The sequence below is a fragment of the Tupaia chinensis genome, unplaced genomic scaffold, assembly GCF_000334495.1.
Source record: "Tupaia chinensis unplaced genomic scaffold, TupChi_1.0 Scaffold000176_1, whole genome shotgun sequence".
Lineage (NCBI taxonomy): Eukaryota > Metazoa > Chordata > Mammalia > Scandentia > Tupaiidae > Tupaia > Tupaia belangeri.
The window spans coordinates 427,011-447,514 of record NW_006159651.1 but is presented as its reverse complement, the minus strand read 5'-3'; the positions used below and the strand labels follow the sequence as shown (position 1 = coordinate 447,514).

The 20,504-nt window shown below is 51.8% G+C and overlaps 1 protein-coding gene across 1 annotated transcript; it reads left to right on the top strand.

Moving 5' to 3' along the window:
- The first annotated feature begins 851 nt into the window (after positions 1-851).
- Positions 852-13,575, top strand: MUCL3 (mucin like 3). The gene is made up of 3 exons (XM_014586959.1): positions 852-918; positions 10,333-12,956; positions 13,429-13,575. The coding sequence occupies exons 1-3, from the start codon at positions 852-854 to the stop codon at positions 13,573-13,575; spliced, it is 2,838 nt and encodes a 945-aa protein (XP_014442445.1).
- Positions 13,576-20,504: the final 6,929 nt, after the last annotated feature.

The following is a 20,504-nucleotide window of genomic DNA, read 5'->3' as shown; positions in this document are numbered from 1 at the left end:
CTGAGCGAACGCTCGCTTTAGGAGGGAGTGAGGAGAAGGGGGGTGTGTCTTGGGGGCTCCCAGGAATGACAAGTCTGCGCCCTGCATTGGGGCGGGTGGGGTTTGGAGGCGGCGGCGGCCCCGGGGGGGAGGGGGGAGAGGGAGCAGAGCGAAGGCGGACGCCCCTGTGCGGCAGGCGGCTCTGCCCAAGGTCCGGATCGATCCCCGTCACTCTGGCCGGCCGCTGTCTGCCGTCTCACACCTCTGGTGTTATCTCTGGACCTCTCTGATCGATTGCCCTGTCTGCAGCGGGCCGAGCGAGCGCTGCCTCCCTCCTCTGCTCTTTCACCTGGAATGCGTGGACGGCCCCACCCGGGCAGGAAGAGTGGCCGTGTGTGAGTAAGGGGTGTGGAGGGCTGTGCAGGAGAGGCAGGCAGGAGGGCCACATGAGGCTGGAGACAGGTGGCAACTTGGACCTCTTCCCAGACCCGCCACCCTGTCCCCTAGCCAGACTCCATCCCAGTACCTGGCTGCCTGCTCCCTGCCCTCCCAGAGCCCTGGAGGCCACCCTACCTGAGCCCCTTCCCCCCACCAGGGGGTCAGGAGGCTCCCTGCCTGGTTCCTCCCTGCCCCAGACCGCCCGGAGCCCCCCTGCCGGGTCCCTCCCTGCCCCAGACCCCCCCCCCCACCCGCAGGCCCAGTACCGGCTCCATGACGCAGCAGCTGCGGTCCCCGTTATCAGGCACCCCTGCAGGGTGAGGCAGCTCCATTTGTTTAAGGGTTAGTCCTGAGGGGCCCCAACCTCCATGACGTCAGCACTGGCCCTTATAAGGTGAGGGGTCCGGGCCACATCCCCAGCAGCCAGCTCCAACATGGCCCAGCCGGCCCGCGGCCTCCTTCGGTGCTGCCTCCTCTTCCTTTTAGCTTCTTGGGAGGCAGGTAAGATGCCCTCGGGGCCAAGGGTCACCATTCCACAGGGGAAAGAAGCCCGAGAGGGCTCACTCCTTGGGGGTGGACAGTAGAAATACACGAGGAGGTTGAGCAGGGGCTGCTGCGCGCAGCTGTCAGGTGGGCCCGGGGCAGGGGTGGGGACCTGAGTAGCTGAGCACCGCCTGCAGGGGAGAACACGGGAGCTCAGGGCCTTTGCCTCTTCCACATCCCCCAGGTGGGAAAGGACCTCATTTGATAGCGGGGAAGAGTGAGCCTCAGCGGGGCACGTCCGGTGTCACACAGCTGCAGGGGCAAGCAGGGAGGCTCCCTCCAGCACTGCCTGCTGCCCTGGTCGGGCAGGGCCAGCGTCCCTCCTGCTAGCTCTCCTCTGTGCAGAGCTGGGTTCTAGTCCCGGCTCTGACCCACGTCCCTGGCCTGGGCTTGCACACTGAAATGGGACGAGGCCACCAGCCAGGCCTGGGTGCTGTTTACAGAGCATCTACTATGGCCAGCGGCCAGCGTTGTTCTAGGTCCTTCTCCACCTTCGCTTATTTAATCCTCATGGCGACACAGCAGGTGTGAGCCACTTGTCCCCACCTTACCCCGGGAAACATCCCAGGGCCCCAGGGAGACGTGAATGTGAGAAGGTGTGGGAGCAGGGCCGACCCGCAGGTGCTCACTTAGTTAAGGGGCAGTTCTGTTACAGCTGCGGGGAGCAGGGGTGCCCAGTGCAGGGCAGGTGGAGGTGGCCGGGTGGTTGGAGGAATCTCCACAGGCAGACACGCAACCATGGATCCAGATACTGCGCCCTGGAGAGAGCCTCCAGGGCGATGGGCTCCGTGACAGCAAACAGGGCTGGACTGCCAGCCAGGCAGGGGGCAGCTCCTTCCGGACGTGCGAGGGTGACGGCAGAGGGCGCACTCCTGCCCTGAGCCGGCCTCACGGTGGGGCCAGCGGGGAAGGTCCAGGTGGGTGGTGAATGCCAGGGGCAGGGGCTGAGGAGGATCTCAGTGGGGGTCTCTGGTAGTCTCAGCAGTGCCTCTGTCCGAGCCCATCTCTCCACCTGGAGGGTTTGGCGACAGGCATCCGAGGTGCCCTCACCTCGCCGTTCATCCGCTGGGATCTCGCCTCTTCTGCTCCGGCTCAGGCGAAGTCCACCTGCTCCTACTGCCTTCTGTCTTGCTGCAGTGAGGAAGAGGAGCCTGCAGGGGGCAGAAGGGAGCAGGTCACAAATAGAGGATGTGCCTTGCTTCTGAGGGAGGTGTGCTTCGCGGGCAGAGGGCAGGTGCAGGTCGGACTCTACATGCCAATGCCCAAACGGGGCTCTGCAGGTGTGGTCTGGGAGACTGGCAGGATGGCAGGATGGGGAGAGGAGCTGGATTTCAGAGTCTGCAGAGGGAGTGATAGAAGGGGAGGGCTTGCGGCTGCGTTTGGCTTTGGATGGGGTCAGGGTCAGAGGGGGACCGGAGTGTGGGTCGGGGCGGGGCTCATGGCTGCGTCCCCTAGTGAGCCAGGATAGCGAGGGAAGAGGCCGCCTGGGTGCGCGAAGCCCACTAGCCCACAGTTCTGGGGTATCTCCGTCCTTCATCCACAGAGCCAGTCGACACGCAGGCTCAGACAGCAGATCCGGACCCCTAGGCCTGCATCCTGTGGGGGCAAGTCCAGAGAGTCCAGATTAGGCCCTGTCTGAGGGACGCACAGCGGGCTAGGAGATGGGACTCGGGCGGGTCCCAGGGAGAACCTGCAACAGATTTCATTCGATTTCATTTCTGTGACAAAGATAATATTCGCTCATGATAGGAAATGGAAAAAGGAATAAGTTGCAAAGAACGATAAAGCCTCTCCAGCGACTCTGCAGCCTCCAGGCGGTCCTTTGCCTATGTCCCCTTGGTCATCCTTCTCTGCGGCTGTTGTCACACATGGAGCTCCCACGGCAGAGACTTCTTTTTTCTAAAAAGGTTTTTCCCATAAGGCATATGTGCTCGCTGGAGAGAGAGGGACAGAGACAGGGGGAGGAAAGGTGAAAAATCACCCCCTAGGGGGGATGGTCACGCTGAAGTCCCTTCTCCATTCTCCTCCTGAGATCTTGAGCATGCACGCACACCGGGTGTGATTTTCTTTTTCTTCTTTTTAAAAAAATTTGTTTTTAGTTAATTTACATCTATTCACTGAGCATTGTCACAGCATACAAAATGTGATTTCCCATCCAGAATATGCTGCATAGTGGCTTCATCATACATGTTAGCATCAATAATTTCCCATTTCTAGTTTCATATATATACATATATATTTTTTCCACCTATTTCTTCCCCTCTGCCATTCCCCACCCTCCTCCCACACTATCTCAGGTGTCCACAGTTGTTTTCCATTCCTTTTATTTCCCACATTGTATTGATTCACAAAATTTCTTAAATAATCTGACTACTTTCAATAGCAAGCTCTGCTGATATATACATATCTGTGAATACATATCTGACTTGAGGCATGAAACTCTGAGTAGAATGAATATGCTATAAGGTAGCACCCAGCTGATGCTATATAGTTTACTACAGTCATTAATTACGTATCTTTTACTATATTTTTAAATTTCAAGATAAGCAAATTCAGCTCTAATAAATCAAAGAAATGTTAAGGAACTATGCTTAAAACTTAAAGCCAGGAAACAGGTTGGGATTCTGCTCAAATAGTAGGTACATGAACCTATCACCATTTCAAGACAAGACTAAAATCCTTAAAACTAGAAAACAAAGCCTAGAAGAAAACCAGCAAATTGGGACCAGCAGTTGCCGTAATGGCTATGTTGTTGGACTCCCATGTAGTTGGCCGTGGTTTGAGTCCTGGTGGTTTAAACTCATGCTGGGCACATGGGCGTGCGTGCCCAAAATCCTGAGAGGAGAATGGAGGAGAAGGGATTGTGGTGTGGTCATCCCCCCTGGGGGGTGATTTCTCGCTTCTGTCTCTCTCTGTCTTTCTGTCGAGTGCACGCGCTCTATAGCAAAAACCTCTCAAAAAAAGAAAAAAAAATCAGCAATGTTTTAGTCAAAAGTCATAAAATACTATTTTACCAGTTCAGTCTCGTGCACTTAATCTACCTTCTGTTGTTGCTTGATTTTCCCAATTAAATTCTGGGATATAATATGCAACTCTAGACTTGTCCCCAAGATTAAGTTGGCCATTGTCTTAGTTTTTGAACTCTGATTTCTGTGTGACTGTATATAAATTTCCTGGTATAGCACTCCTTGCAGAACTTCTTGGAGAGCTGGTCTGGTGCTGGTAAATTCTCAGGTTTTGTTTATCTGAGAATGTTCGTGTCTTGTCTTCCCATATGAAGGATAATCTTGCCGGGTACAGTATTCTTGGTTGTTCCCTTAATACTTTGAATATATTTTCCCATTCTTTCCTCCCTCGCATTGTTTCTGATGAGAGGTCTGCCGTTAGTCTGATGGGATACCCTTTGTAGGTAACTTGCCGTTTTTCTCTTGCCAGTCTTAGTATCCTGTCTTTGTCTGTGGTTTTGGTCAATCTGGCTATAATGTGTCTTAGAGAAGATCTTCTTGGGTTGATTCTATTTGGGGTCCTTTGTATTTCTTGTAACTGGGTCTTTGAATGCCTCTCTAGGTTTGGAAAGTTTTCTTGCAGGAGTTCATGGAATAGATCGTCAATGCCCTTATGGATCTCTTCACCTTCTGGGATACTAATTATCCAAATGTTTGGATGTTTGATGGTATCTGGTATTTCTCGTATAGTGTTCTCATATTTTTGGGCAATCTTCTCAGTCTTAGTGGTGGGTTTTTCTAGGCCAGCAATTTTCTCTTCTACATCTGAGATTCTATTTTCTGTATGATCTAGTCTGCTTTTAATACTTTCAAGGGAAATTTTGACTTCTTGTATTATAGCCTTCATCTCGGTCCATGTGATTCTTTTTATAGTGTGTAATTCCTCTTCTAGATCTTGCAGGAATTTCCTCACCTCCCAAAGCTCATCAGCTCCTTTCCCCTGCCTCTTTGTCAGTTTATGGTCTCTCTTCTCTTCAATCTCTGTGAGCTTTGTCACCATGAAAACTTTAAATTCTTCATCTGATGTTTTCATGAATTTTATCATACTATCTGAGGATGAAGAGGCGTTATTATTTTTCCTTGGAGGAGAGTGCTTTTCTTGGCTTTCCCATATTTCTTGTGACCCCGTGGTGATTTTTAGTTATCTGATGGGTGGTGTGTTTCTTCTAATTCTTGAAGTGCAGTCTGAGTGTTCAGAGGCGGGCAGGAGGAGGTGATTTCAGTCTCTCTTCCATTCCGTTCTCACTCTGTGCATCAGAATCAGTGGGAATAGAGGAAAATTCTGACTCTAATCATATTTGGATGTTTAGATCCTGTTCACTTGGACCTGTCTAGACACAGTCTGTAGGAGTAGAAATAAGTGAGGAAGAAACCTCAGCAGAAAAATCTTCATTTCAAGTCTCTGAAAGCACTAGTTCACAGCCAAAGTTTAGGATTCATGTCCCTGGCATGATTTTCAATCCACTGGGTCCAGGACCCGAACCACGGCTGGCCATGTGAGAGTCCAGTGATGTAACCACTAGACCGTCTGCTGGCCCCTGTACAGACATTTTAACAAGCACTTGCCCACATTATTGCAAATGGGGAGTAAGCCATGGGGGAGGACAGGACTCCCCAAACACCAGGAATGGGTACATGGTGCTGACAGAGACGCCAAAGTGTGAGCCACTTGGCAGGATTTCAAACAGGTGGACGAAACAAGTGCAAGAGACCTCCGGTCGCTGCCGTGGGACTTGTTTTCGCTCTGTTACCGAGACTGAGAAACCACTTACAGTCTCTAGTGCTAATGTCGGATTTTCCTCTGTTCACTCTGCCTGTACTTTAGTGACCAGATAGTTCTTTTACTACAGGAAGTAAAATAAGTAGCCCCTGGCAAGAACCTCCTCGGGAAACACAGTCGCTCCCAGTAGTAGAGCTAATGGGGAGGGGAGGCGGCCACCTCGTCTTGGGGCTTAGTTGCTAACTCACCTCCTGGCTGGGCTCAGGCCACGAGTCCTTTCAGCATCGACTCCAGATTGTACAGTCTGTGGTTCCACAGGGGTTTGATGCACATCTGAAATTCTGAGATGTATTAATAATTATTTGAGGGACCCAGCAGTTACCATAATGGCTATGTCGCTGGACTCCCATGTAGTTGACCATGGTTCAAGTCCTGCACCCAGTGGCATGTGCGTGTGTGCCAAAGATCCCGAGAGGAGAATGGAGGAGAAGGGATTATGTTGTGGCCTCCCCCCGCCCCGGGGGGTGATTTCTCGCTTTCTGGGGATGGTCACGCCACAATCCCTTCTCCTCCATTCTCCTCTCGGGATCTTGGGCACGCAGGCACACACGCCCGGCGTGAGTTTTAAGCCACTGGGTCCAGGATGCGAACCACGGTCGACTACGTGGGAGTCCAGCGACATAGCCATTACGCTAACTGCTGGTTCCCTGTCTGTCTTTTTGACGAGTGCACGCGCCCTATAGCAAAAACCTCTCCAAAAAAAAGAAAAGAAAAAGAAATAGTTATCTGATAGGAATGGAAGCTGGGGTGGTGGTTAAGGTGTTGGACACTCCCACATGGTTGACCACAATTCAAGTCCTGGACCTGGTAGCTTATTTTCTCACTTTCCCTCTCTTTCTCTCTCTCTGTGTGTGTGTCTTTCTCTGGTCAAATTAAAATCAATAAGTGAATGAATAAATAAAATAAAATAAGCAGTTCTCTGGGTCTGTTGACCGTGGTCCTGTGGTTAAATGACACGGGCATCTCAGAGCTGGCAGGCCAGAGGCCTTCCTTCCACATCCTTTTATCTCAAAGGCTCAGTTACCCAACGCAGAAGGTACTCCTTAGTCTTCCCACCTTCGGGGGTCACATTTCCTTTTCTTTTTTAGTTATATAATAAAAGGTTGTGGCCAAGGTCTCTAAAAAAGTTTTCATCAGCCTTAAAGATTTTTTTCTTTTCTCTTTTTTGTAAGAGAGATTTTTGCTTTAGGGTGTGTGGGAAGACTGGAGAGACAGAGAGACTGCGAGCAGTGACAAATGCCCAGTGACATAACCATTATGCCACCTGCTGGTCCCCTTATTTTTTTGGAGAAGTTTTTGCTGTAGGGCACATGCTCTCACCAGAAAGACGAAGAGAGACAGAGGGACAGAAAGCGAGAAATCATACCCCAGGGGGGCATGGCCATGTCACAATCCCTTCTCGAGATTTTGGGCATGCATGTGCATGTGCCTGGTGTGAGTTTTAAGCTGCCGGGTCCGGGATTCGAAATGCTATCGACCATGTTGGAGTCCAGCGTCACAACCACTATGCCTAAAGTACTTACTGTTCTAGGCTGGAGACATAACAATGAACAAAATAAATAAAAATCCCTGCCATGGTGGAAATTAAACTGCAGCTATTGTATATTAGAAACAACGAGTGCTTGGGACCAGCAGTTAGCATAATGGCTATGTCGCTGGACTCCCACGTAATCGACTGTGGTTCGAGTCCCAGACCCGGAGGCTTAAACTCACGCCGGGTGCGTGTGCGTGCGTGCCCAAGATCCCGAGAGGAGAATGGAGGAGAAGGGATTGCGGCCTGACCATCCCCCCCGGGGGGTGCTTTCTCGCTTTCTGTCTCTCTGTCTCTCTCTGTCTGTCTGGCGAGTGCATGCGCCCTATAGCAAAAACCTCTCCAAAAAAAAAAAAAAAAAAGAAAGAAAAAAGAAAGAAGGAAACAATGAGTGCTGTGTGGACAAAATGCAGCAGAAGTGGCCCAGGAATACAGGAGGCTGCCAGTTTGAAGAGGGTCATCACGGTAGGTCTCGAGGTGGACGGAGCAGGTGACACAGGTGACAGCAGCAGGGGGGCCCGGCCACGGGCTCAGGCTCCCCTCACAATCAAGAGAAGGAAAGGGCGAAGCACGAGATGGTTGCAAAGACTGCGATTCGGGTTTGACACTTTGAAGAGTGTTCGACGCTCCGTACTTACCCTCGACGCAATCGACATCATTCGTTCACCGTGGAGTACAGGCCTTGGGGTACTTAAGTGACCTGGGAATGCAAACCTGGTGAGGGACAGAGCTGGAACTCAAACACCGTCTTCTAATTTTTTTGTTTTGAAGGATTTTATTTACTGGGGCCAGCAGGCGGCATGGTGACTGGGGCACTGGACTCCCACATGGCTGACCATGGTTCAAGCCCTAGACCTGGCAGCTTTCTCTCTCTCTCTCTTTCTCTCTCTGTCTCTCTCTGGTGAGTGTATGTGTCCTTGCAGATTAAAAAATAATAATGATAAATAAAATGAAATAAAGAATGACTTTCAAATTTTATTTATTTAAATTACCAGAAGACACATGTGCTTGCTAGTGAGACAGGGAGAAAGAAGGAAAGCACCCCAGCACCCCTCATCATGGGGAATGATCATCCTTCTCTCTCTCTCTCTCTCTCTGGTCAAATTAAAAAATAATAATAACAAATGGAATTAAGTAAATAAATCTCTTTTCCTCCATTTCTCCATCCTGCTGGGATTTGGGGCGCACACACACGTTCCAGGCCATTTTCGTTGTTTGTGTGTGTGTGTGTGTGTGTGTGTGTGTGTGTGTGTTTGAGAGGTTTTGGCTATAGCGCATGTGCGCTTGCCAGAAAGACAGAGAGACAGAAAGCGAGAAATCACCCCCCAGGGGGGGATGGCCACGCCGCAATCCCTTCTCCTCCATTCTCCTCTTGGGATCTTGGACACGCATGCACACGCGCCCAGCGTGAGTTTAAGCCACGGGGTCCGGGACTCGAACCGTGATCAACTACATGGGAGTCCAGCGACATAGCCATTACGCTAATTGCTGGTCCCAGTACTTCTTATTTTGTTGTTTTGTTTTTGCTATAGGGCACTTGTGCTCACAAGTGAAATGGCCATACCACAGTCCCTTCTCCAGTCTCTTCTCAGGAGTTGGGGCACACGTGTCTACACACCCAGCATGTTTTTTAAGACTCGGGGTTCAGAACTCGAATGGCTCAGTCGGTCATGTGGGATCCGGCGCCTTCACCACCACAGCACCGATGGCCCTATTACTGGTATTTCTGCTGAGGGGATTGAGAACAGCATTGGCATAGCGAAGTAAAGGTCTGCTCATTCAACCCTCCTCTGACCCCTGGCCTCGACTCTCAGGAGGGACTTGGGCTTCTCTCTCATCCTCACCGCTTCTTGTCACACTTCTATTTCTTTCAAGGACTGGGTTCCCCAGCCCCAAATTCTCCTGTAAACAGTGGAGTGGGTGGATTGTGTTTTCCTGTGGTTGGGAATTGGTCCAGGTTCTGGTTGCCACCTTGAGCTAACAAGAGACTGGAAATATTAGTTACGTAACAACACTATCTCTCTCATTCTTTGGTGATCTCTTGGCTCTCACTCTCCAGGCTGGATATCAGAGACATCTCTTCTGGTTGTTTTTCATGGAATTAAGGCCCATATCTGCCCATTGATAGGGGTGTTTCCTTTCACACCCTGTCCTTAAACATAGTCAGTCCCTCCCAGAATCTAGCTGCCTCGTTCACCCCTGTCAGGACCCCAGGTAGATATCTTTTTCTTTAAGGAGGGCCACCTTCATCAATCCTCAGATGACTTCAAACGTGTGAATAGTGGGACCAGTAGGGGCACTGAGTCATCTCATCTATTCCCTATATATAGACTGAACATGCCCCGAGTGAGTTTCCAGCTCCCTACTCTACCCAGCCGCCATTTCTCTTCTTACAGCTCTCCCACCCACAGCCGTGCCTCCACGCTCACGCTATGGAAATTAGCCAGGGGTCTTACCTTGGACCTTCACACTGACGTTTCAGATGGAGCTGGGGTGTTAGAGAAAGATGGAGATTCTGATACCGATTCATTCCCTTTCCTCCCGGCTCGGCCAGGGAAAATGGATTCCACCCCATATGCACATGAAGTCTAAAGAGCACCTGTGTAGCGAGGTGCCAGTCAATCCCTGCACCCCAAACCTTACAGCTTGGCAGGCGGGCATGGCAGAGAGTGGATGGGCGTACAAACAGCCTGTAGTTTTAAGTGGAAGGTAACAAGAGAGTAATTCACAAGACTGTTTTGAACACGAAGATGAACTAGATCTTGTTAGGCCTTGTCCATTCGCCGGAACTAGGAAAGATGCCATGAAGTCAGAAGAACCTGAGACTGGATGTTGAGGAGTGAATCTGGAAAGGGGGGGTGGGACAGGATCCTTGCTGAAGGCACAGCGTGAGCGAAGAGCCAAGGTTGCAGTGGGGGAGGGTTCCAATATTAAAGTATTTGAGGAGACCGGCTGGGGAGACACGTCCTAAAGACAAAGGGAACCTTAAAGATGAAGGCAGGCAGGAGGCAGGGCAGAACGTGGAGGGTTTCTTACGTGCCTCTCTCCCTCCGCAGGTGCTACGACATTGCAGGAACTTCAGAAAACTGCCAGATCGCCCCCGTCTGCTCATGTATGGCCGCGTACTCCAGGCCTTGGTTATAGCATTCCCTCTGACCACACCGCTCTGTACTCAGGGCAAAGACTGTCAGACCGCCCTAGAGCTGCAGAGACCCAGAGGCCAATGCACCACTGCAACACCACACGCCGTTCCACGCCAGTTCACAAACTTACAGACAGCTCCAAAACTACAGGCCTCCAAAACTCTACAGCTCATCATGAAGCTCCTCCCTCGTCTGAGCCAAACCCCAGCGATCATGAGAAAGATCCGAACATCCGGAATGAACGTTCTATCTCTCGTGATGACTCTACAAACACAGGTCAAAAACATTCAACCTTAGCACCCAGGAGCAAAACAACTTGTCATAAGAGCACAACAAAGAAACCAGGGGTCACAGGAAACTCAGTGGGAACTCCAGCACCTTTGGACAAGATCACCACTACTTCAGATAAAAAAAGTACCACCTCACATAAGATCACAGTTTCTTCCTACAACTCAGTCAGTTCAGAGAGCAACGCAAAGACCACACTCTCCTCAGAAAAAACCAGAACAACCGTAAGAACGTCATATACGAGAAATACCCAAGACGCTGAAGATGACGCAACCGCAGTTTCCTCAGACAAGCCCCTAACCAGGACTACAAAAGCCATGAAAGAGAGCACATCAGCCAATGAGAAGAGCACAGCCACCCAAGGAAAGCCTACAGAGAACAAAGGAAAAACCACATTGGACAACAGGAATACCACAAGAGCCCCAGTGAAATCTACAGGACACCCAGAGAAGACAACATCAAGCAATGAGAAGAGCTCAGGAGACTTGGCAGAAACTACAGAACACGGACAACAGATGACATCAGTCCATAAGACCACGAGATCCCAAGCAAGTCCTAGCCAGCATGGAGAAGAGACCACACTGACCTCTGAGAAGACCACACTGTCCCCAGTGACATCTGTAAAACACCCAGAAAAGACGACATCAAACAGTGGGAGAAGCACAGGAGCCCTGGAACATCCTACCCAGCATGGAGAAAAGACCACACTGACCTCTGAGAAGACCGTACTGTCCCCAGTGACATCCGTAGAACACCCAGAAAAGACAACATCAAACAATGAGAGAAGCACAGGAGCCCTGGAACGTCCTACCCAGCATGGAGAAAACACTACACTGACCTCTGAGAAGACTGCACTATCCCCAGTGACATCTGTAGAACACCTAGAAAAGACAACATCAAACAACGAGAGAAGCACAGGAGCCCTAGTAAGTCCTACCCAGCATGGAGAAGACACCACACTGACTTCTGAGAAGACCGCACTATCCCCAGTGACATCCATAGAACACCCAGAAAAGACAACATCAAACAATGAGAGAAGCACAAGAGCCCTGGAACATCCTACCCAGCATGGAGAAGACACCACACTGACCTCTGAGAAGACTGCACTATCCCAAGTGACATCCGTAGAACACCCTGAAAAGATAACATCAAACAATGAGAGAAGCACAGGAGCCCTGGCAAGTCCTACCCAGCATGGAGAAGACACCACACTGACCTCTGAGAAGACTGCACTATCCCAAGTGACATCCGTAGAACACCCAGAAAAGACGACATCAAACAGTGAGAGAAGCACAGGATCCCTAGTAAGTCCTACCCAGCATGGAGAAAACACCACACTGATCTCTGAGAAGCCCACACCATCCCCAGTGACATCCGTAGAACACCTAGAAAAGATAACATCAAACAATGAGAGAAGCATAGGAGCCTTAGTAAGTCCTACCCAGCATGGAGAAAACATCACACTGACCTCTGAGAAGACTGCACTGTCCCCAGTGACATCTGTAGAACACCTCGAAAAGACAACATCAAACAATGAGAGAAGCACAGGAGCCCTAGTAAGTCCTACCCAGCATGGAGAAAAGACCACACTGATCTCTGAGAAGACCACACTGTCCCCAGTGACATATCCAGAACATGATGTAAGGACCTCATTGGATCATGAGAAGACCTCGAGGGCCCCAGGAAAATCTACAGGACACTCAGAGAAGACCACGTCGGACAACTGGACAATCTCGAGAGCTGTAGGAAAAACTACAGAACGTGAAGAAAAGACCATGTCAGCCTACAAGATGACACGAATCCCAGCAATGTCCACAGGACACCTAGGAAACACCACCCTGACTACTGAGAAAACCATACGAGCTTCAGAAAAGTCTACACTATACCCAACGAAGACCACGTTTGTCAAAGAGAAAACCATCCCAGCCCTGCCAAAGCCTACAGACAACCCAGAAAAGACCACAGACATCACAAAGTCCACGAGGCTTCCAGTCAAGGTCACAGGAGAACAATCTATCACTAATACCTCTCCTCATCCAAATGAAAGCACATCTAGAATGGCACTGAGCTCCATCATGTCAGAAGCCCCAGGCAACAAGAGCCATTCATACCAGAATAAAGATGGCTCCCAGGGAGGTCTTCGTGGAAGCGAGGTGGAGGGCAGTGATTCATTCCCTCCATGGGCCATAGTCATTGTGGTCCTGGTGGCTGTGATTCTCCTCCTGGTATTCCTTGGCCTGATCTTCTTGGTAAGGGACAGAAGTGCCCCAAAGAAATGAACCCAGATAGGAAACTGAGGCAAGGTTAGGAGTCAGAGTTATATAATAATGAGTCTAGGGGAAAAAAAGACATGGAGGGTTGGGGGAAAGGTGGTTGTAATAAAGGGGTAGTGGTGGCGAAACTGAGGGAAAGATAATAGATGCCTGGGGTGTGAAGAACTGAATTGGGAGGAGGCTCTGACTGAGGGAATACAACATTTCGGAGAAGAGTCTGGAGAGTGCTAATGGGCCCTGTAAGTACACAAGGGTAGGACACAAGAGGGTACTGGAGCTGGAATCTGGGACTCCATGTATTAGGCCTGGGTCTAGAATACGGATCGAATCTGGGATGGACTCTTGGCAAAAGAGCAAACGGAAGTCCGGTATCGGAGGGCCAGAAGCAAGGGCCTGAGGTAAGACACGGCAGATGGTTCTCATTCCTCCTTTCTTGTCTCAATAACAGGTCTCCTACCTGACTCGGACACGCCGTGCACTGACCCAGAACACCGAGGACGATGACCCAGCAGATGACGCAGGCCCCAATTCCTACCCCGTCTACCTGATGGAACAGCAGACTCTCGGCATGGGCCAGATCCCTTCCCCTCGATGACCTAGCTCGTCCATGCTTTACAACCCTCCCCCGGATGAGGAATTAAACCCCGAGTCCTATTTCCTGTTCCTCAGGAAGGGCAGAGAACCTGACAGTTAACTGCATTGACCATCTGTCTGTTCTTCATTGAAATGGCTGGGGACTGAGGTGATGAGCAAGAAGGTTGGAAGTTTGGGGGATAAAGAGAAAGAGAGATAAAGAGAGAGAGAGAGAGAGAGTGTTTTCTGTAGAAAACCATGGTCTGAGAAGGAAACGGCGCTGGATGGGGACCAGTATAGGACGCTGAGGCCTGGAAGGGGCACAGCTAAGGGAAGCACCTGAGATGCCAACGCCCCAGACTGGCCTGTGAAGGGGATGTGGAGAGATGGGCACTGGTTTCAATGTATTACTTCCATGGTTGCTTAGACCGCGTGTGTACACAGGTTCCCCTCTGAGTTCCCGAGGTCCTCGCCCCCCCACCCTTTTGTTAATGAAAGAAATAGAATCTACTAAGGAAAAGAATTTTCTTCTCCACCCTCTCTATTGCCCAGTGCAAGAAAAATTCCAGAAAAGATCATAACTCTCACTCAGATGGTCGCTCCCTCTTCCTCCTGAATCCCTTAGTCTTTCTAGGTGTCCAGTGGGCATCCTGCCGGTTGGGCTTGCTGGGCTGTGGGGGACACACAGCGAGGGGATTTTTGTCCGGCCTGCAGTCTCCTCCACTGATCCGCATCCCAGACCTTCCATGATGGTGTCCTCTGCCAGTATTTATTTTCTTGTCTCTTCCAGAGAAAGCCTGTCCCGGCTTTATCTTGTGAGTCACCCACTTCTCCACGCCTCTCTCGTCTTTCCTCACGCCTTCACCCAGTTTCTGATTTCCCTCCTTGTAGGCATTCTGTCTGTGCTGTCTGGATTTTCTCTCCAACTTACTACATAGTAGTCTTTTCACAACTACCGACTGGGCAGAGGGGAGAAGGGGAGTGGACGGACGGCAGGGAGTCTCCTATGGCCTTTCATAACAGTGTGAAGGAGGAACAGCACAGTCCCAGGACTGCTGGGGGGGAGTCCTGATTAGTGTGTCCGGTCCCGGCTGTCGCCTAATAGCGAACCCTGAGCAGCAGGGCCTGGAGACAGAACAGGAATTCTTTGGAGGGTCCAGGAACCGGAGGCTGGATTTCTGTTGCTGCTAAAATGGCTCATTTCTGGATGTAGGAATGAGCCAGCCTCAGCTCGTGCTGGGTTTACTTATTTGAAGATGAAATGAGGAGAGATTTTGCCAACTAATAAGCAAATCTTTTAAAGCACCCATTGTACGCTGTTGAGGATATAAAGAAGTATAAAATGCAATTCCCACCTGGACATAAATATGGGAAAATTAAAATGAAATGGTTCGGGGGCCAAACCGTGGCACAGTGGTCAAATGCAGTGCTCTTGTGAGGTTGAAGGTTTCAAGTTCGCGTCCAGAAACTTCTAGACATGCAGACACCAGGGCTGGCGGAGGCTGGGGTGGGTCAGTGTTAAGACTCTGTTGAAGGTGCTGTCTCTGCCTCTCTCACTCATGGAAGAAATAAATCGTTTTTACAAATTTGAAGAATTCAACAAGAGTTGTCGCAAGATAGTACTACACAAAATGAAACAACGCCCTAGTTAATGACATCCGAGATGTTTGGGAATCTACCACGCTCCGTACTGCCCTTAGCACACCGGTGCTGCTCTGGGCCATGCATGCCCCAGCGGCCTTCCCCGCAGAACCTGCCCGCCACACACACAGCTTTGGCTTTTGCGGGAGGAGGATGGCATTGTCCCTGACGAGAAAGACCCTCCTGTTAGCTACAGACCCCAGGTCAGGATTCCCACTGGGGGAAAGCCAGAAGTGTGTCATGGTCGTAATCCTAACCCTAATTCCAAAGTCACTAAAGGACCAGGCCCAGCTCTGAGCTGGGAGGTCTCCCAGTTCTGAGGGACTCTGGACCTAAGACCTGCTCTACCAAGTGCACATTTAAAACTTCCGGTCCTAGAAAGGAGTCATACCAGGTGCCAGAGGTCCCAGGAGAAAGCCCGAGGGAGGGGCAGGAGCCTGCAGGAGAAAGAGGAAGAGAGATGCGGGATTGTAGCGAACAGCCGGGCTGCAGATCAGCAGGTGGGAGCTGCCAGGACGAGAGCCCTGACCCTCCTGTTAGCTACAGACCCCAGGTCAGGATTCCCACTGGGGGAAAGCCAGAAGTGTGTCATGGTCGTAATCCTAACCCTAATTCCAAAGTCACTAAAGGACCAGGCCCAGCTCTGAGCTGGGAGGTCTCCCAGTTCTGAGGGACTCTGGACCTAAGACCTGCTCTACCAAGTGCACATTTAAAACTTCCGGTCCTAGAAAGGAGTCATACCAGGTGCCAGAGGTCCCAGGAGAAAGCCCGAGGGAGGGGCAGGAGCCTGCAGGAGAAAGAGGAAGAGAGATGCGGGATTGTAGCGAACAGCCGGGCTGCAGATCAGCAGGTGGGAGCTGCCAGGACGAGAGCCCTGGAGAGGTGGGGGTTGGCAGGGAATTCGGAGACCCCCTAACCTCAGCCTGTAGCCGCTGAATTTCCCCAGCCAGGATCCCAATTTTTAAAACAAAAGGAAGTAAAATCCTAGAATACTAAGCATCCCTGCCCACAGACCCCACCCTGCCAGGCCCCAGAGCGGAGCACCGGGAGTCTTCTTCCGGCTGCTGCGCGGTGCGCCCTGGGGCGCAGACGGCTCCTTGCCCGCTTCCCTCCCGCCTCTTCCCGGGTAATTACCACTTTACAACCCCGGGGAAATCCTTTAACAAGCCCTGGGCCGGCCCTCTTTAGGGATAATTACTTAATGAATAGGAGGGAGGGATCGCTCCCTCCTCACCCACAAGTCGCCCGTCGCCCCCTGGGGAGGCCACGCGCTGGGGAGCCAGGGCCAAAGATCCGGAGCCCTGCGCGAGTGAGGGCGCCGAGGTTGCTGTCCTTCGAGGGGAGGGGACGCGAGCAGCGAGGCTCTGGGACCCCCGAGGCTGCCGCCCTCCCTCTGTCCCTCCAAGTCCCCATTCTCTCTCCACAAGAGAGAGGATTAGTGGCTCCGCGTCTGCACCAGCGCCGCCGCCCTGGCAGCGTTTGGGGTCCCAGGCCAACGGGAGCGCCCGGCCAGCTCCAGCCAGTCTCCTCTGCGGGGGTTGCACGCCCAGTCCTACCCTCACCGCCAGGGCTCCCCCGGTGATAGCTCCTGGCTGGCAGGCCTGGGCTTCAAGTCCACCGCATGTCAGGATATGAAAACTAGCAAGCGTGGCGCCGGCAGGTGGCGGTGGGTGATAATCTGGACTCCCACATGGCCGACAGCGGTTCGAGCTCCAGATCTGGCGGCTTGCTTTCTCACTTTCTGTCTCTGTCTCTCTCTGGTGATGTGCCCTATACCAAATTAAAAAAAAGTCATATAGGGGGGCCGTGAGATGATGTAATAATTACATCGCTGGACCCCCACATAGTTAACCCCAGTTCAATTCCTGGACCCAGCAGCTTAAAACTCACACCAAGGTGCCTTTGTGTGGGTGCCCAAGATCCAAAGAGGAGAATGGGGGAGACAGGATTGTGGCTTGCCCACCCCCGGGGGCGGGGAGGGGGCGGTATCTCTTTCTGTCTCTCTGTCTCTATCTTTCCTGCCAGTGCATGCACACTATAGCAGAAATCTCTCTAAAATAATAATAACAAATAAAATAAATAATTCTAAAAATAACCCTAGCAAAGGTTTTGTGCTTTCACAGGAGCATACAGCAACCCACTCTGCACCCCGCGAGTTCCTTCTTTCTAGATTGAAAACAAAATTTTTTTTGAGAGGTTTTTGCTATAGGGTGTGTGTGCTCACCAGAAAGACAGAGAGATAGACAGAAAGTGAGAATCGTCCCCCAGGGGGGACGGCCATGCCGCAATCCCTTCTCCTCCGTTCTCCTCTCGGGATCTTGGGCATGCACACGCGCCCGTTGTGAACTTAAACAATCAGGTCTGGGACTGGAACCGCGGTCGACTACATGGAAGTCCAGCGACATAGCCATTACACTAACTGCTAGTCCCTCTAGATTGTTTTATAGACGGAAAACCTGAGGCTCAGAGAAGTGCCTGTTCACATCCACTGGGCTCCAACAGAATAGCACTGTTTGTTTTCTACAAGACTCAGTTTCACTTTGTTCCAGAGTGGAGCCAGGGTCCGGTAACCCACACTGGGTGAGTGGGATGCCACGGGGACCAGAGGACGGAGAGGCTCGTGCTGGATGGTGCCTGGCCCCTTCCTCGAGTCCGGTTTGCTCTTTCAGCCTTGAACTTGTGGCCTTCTTCTGGCCTCAGGGTTAGTAGCGGGTCAGGGTTTGTCCTGCCCGCCTCTGTCGCCCCCTGAAGCTCCTTAGGGGCCTCAGTCACGGTCTCCCCAGCTTCCCCTCACATGCCCAGTCCCCAGCTGCAGCCGGCCCTGGAGAGTGAGGACTGGGCGGTAGGGGAGTCAGTGATCTGGGACCCGGCCTCCCTCCTTGTTCTCCTCTGTCCCAAGGGCCTCCCTCTGGGAATGAGACCTCTCCAGGGAAAACAGGCTTCTGTTGACCTCTTCCCCATGGGGAGTCTCCAGCAGGTCTGCCCTCCTGTCCTCTCCCTCTCCCAGGTCACCTCCCCCCTGCCCCACATTGTTGGGGAATCAGCCTTTCTGGAGAGGGAGGGCCCAGAAGTTAGGACCTCCTCTGTCCGGTAGCAGCTATCAATGCCGGGGACAAGTGAGGGAAATGCAGTCACCCGAGTGGTGGGAACGACTCTGTGGAACCCAGGAGACCAGCTGCCCCAGTCCCCGGCTCCCTGGACCCTGGGCCCTCTCCCAGCTGAGCCATCTGCTCCCAGATCCCTGCAACGGGCAAGCTTCTGACTTCCTGTGGCTTCGCGTCCCCTGAGGTGCCAGGCCCTGACCCACTTCTGCAGCCCATCTCTGCCCCAGAACCAGGCACTCGAGGCCGTGGCTTCCCGGCGGATTATTTAGGGTTAGGAGCGACTCAGATCGCCTGCCTCTGCATCCAGGTGCTGCTTCTCTGATCTTGGGTTCCAGTAAATAATAATTATCAGTCAGAGAGAACACGGAGGCCGCCAAGGTGCTGAACGAGACAAGGTCCTCGCCCCAAACACTCTGCTTGCCTCTGTTCCTTCTTTTCCTCGAAGCAAAGGTGATTAACTTCTTTGCTGCCCGTGGCTGCGAAAGTCAGTACTGGCACCACCCTTGTGCCCGGGCACGACTCTGATCTCCACCTGGTGTTACAGCAAACCCTCCTTTCTCTGCCCCCCCTCCCCCCCAGTCAGGTGTGGCATGGTGACTAGAGTGGCTGGAGTTTATTTTATTTTGTTTATTTATTTATTTTTTTTGGTAGAGGTTTTTGCTATAGGGCGCATGCGCTCGCCAAAAAGACAAAGACAGAAAGCAAGAAATCACCCCCCAGGGGGGATGGTCACGCTGCAGTCCCTTCTCCTCCATTCTCCTCTCGGAATCTTGGGCACGCACGCACATGCGCCTGGCATGAGTTTAAGGCACCAGGTCTGGGACACGAACCGCGGTCAACTACATGGGAGTCCAGCGACATAGCCATTACACTAACTGCTGGTCCCTCCAGAGCCCCTTTTAGCATTCCTGTATCTTCCGGGCTCTGCTCTCTCCAGCTCCCCTTCATCGCCAGCCTGTTGAAATAATCCCTATAAACACTGTTTCCGTTCTCCCCCTGTCCACCCTGTGTGTGTTTCTTCCACAGGTTTTTCCAGAACAATCCAGGTGAATAGTTTAAAAACTTCAATAGCCAGGTGCAGCAGGTGGCATGGTGGTTATGGAACTGGACTCCCACATGGCTGATTGTGGTTTGAATCCCAGTCCCAGTGCCTTGAAAATCATTCCAGGCACACATGCATGGGTGCCCCAAATCCCAGGAGGAGAATGGAGAAGGGATTGAGGTGGGGCCACCCCCTGGAGGGTGATTTCTCACTTCCCCTCTCTCTGTCTCTTTCTGGCTAGCTCCTACACCCTATGGCAAACAAAACAAAACAAAACAAAACAAAACCCTAAAGAAAAAGAAAATTTAATAGTTGGGCTAGCCATGGCACGGTGGTTAAGGCAGCTGGATTCCACAGGGGTAGCTTTGTGGTTGGAGTCCTGGACCTGGCAGTTTGAAAATCATACAAGGCATGTGTGCATACCTGCCCCAAATCCTGAGAGGAAAATGGAGGAAAAGAGACTGTGGTGGGGTCATCCCACTTTAGGGGTGACTTCCTACTTTCCTTCTCTCTGCTTCTCCGGCAGGTGCATGTGCCCCTATAGCATCAAACAAACAAACAAAACCCCTCAGTAACCCGGCAGGCCAATTATAACAAAAACCAAAACCACAACAAAACCCGCATCCGCCTCTGGTGCACCCGCTCCTTCTCATGGCTGATTCCCGCTCTCCAGAGGTAACGCTGAGTGTGTGGCCTTCCGTGTTCGTTGGGCTTGCATGAAAAACGCCAGTGTTCAGGTATTCCTCTGCTTTGGCAAGGTGCCCCAGCCCCCGATTCTCTAAGCCACCGTCTCCACAGGCCATGTCTGCCCGGAGCACAGAGTCTGCTCTTTCAGCCGCTGAGCACGTCCTGGCCCGCGTGTCGTGGGTCTTGATTTCAGATATCATCTGTTGACTTATTCGTGGGCTCTCCCTCGCCTGAATATAAATGCTGCACCATTTGCATATGTGTGTGTGTGTGTCACTGTGTCTCATGCGGGCACACCATATGGCTCATAGAAAGAAGGTTCTTTATAAAAAAGTAAAAAGAAAAGAATTATAATACAGTGTGTGGGGACACGTATGAGAGGGAGGGAGAGAAGCCCCTCCCACAGGGCGTGGCGACGCTGCAGTCACACACACATATCCCCCCCCCCCCCCCTCCCCCCCCCCGACGCCCCTCCCC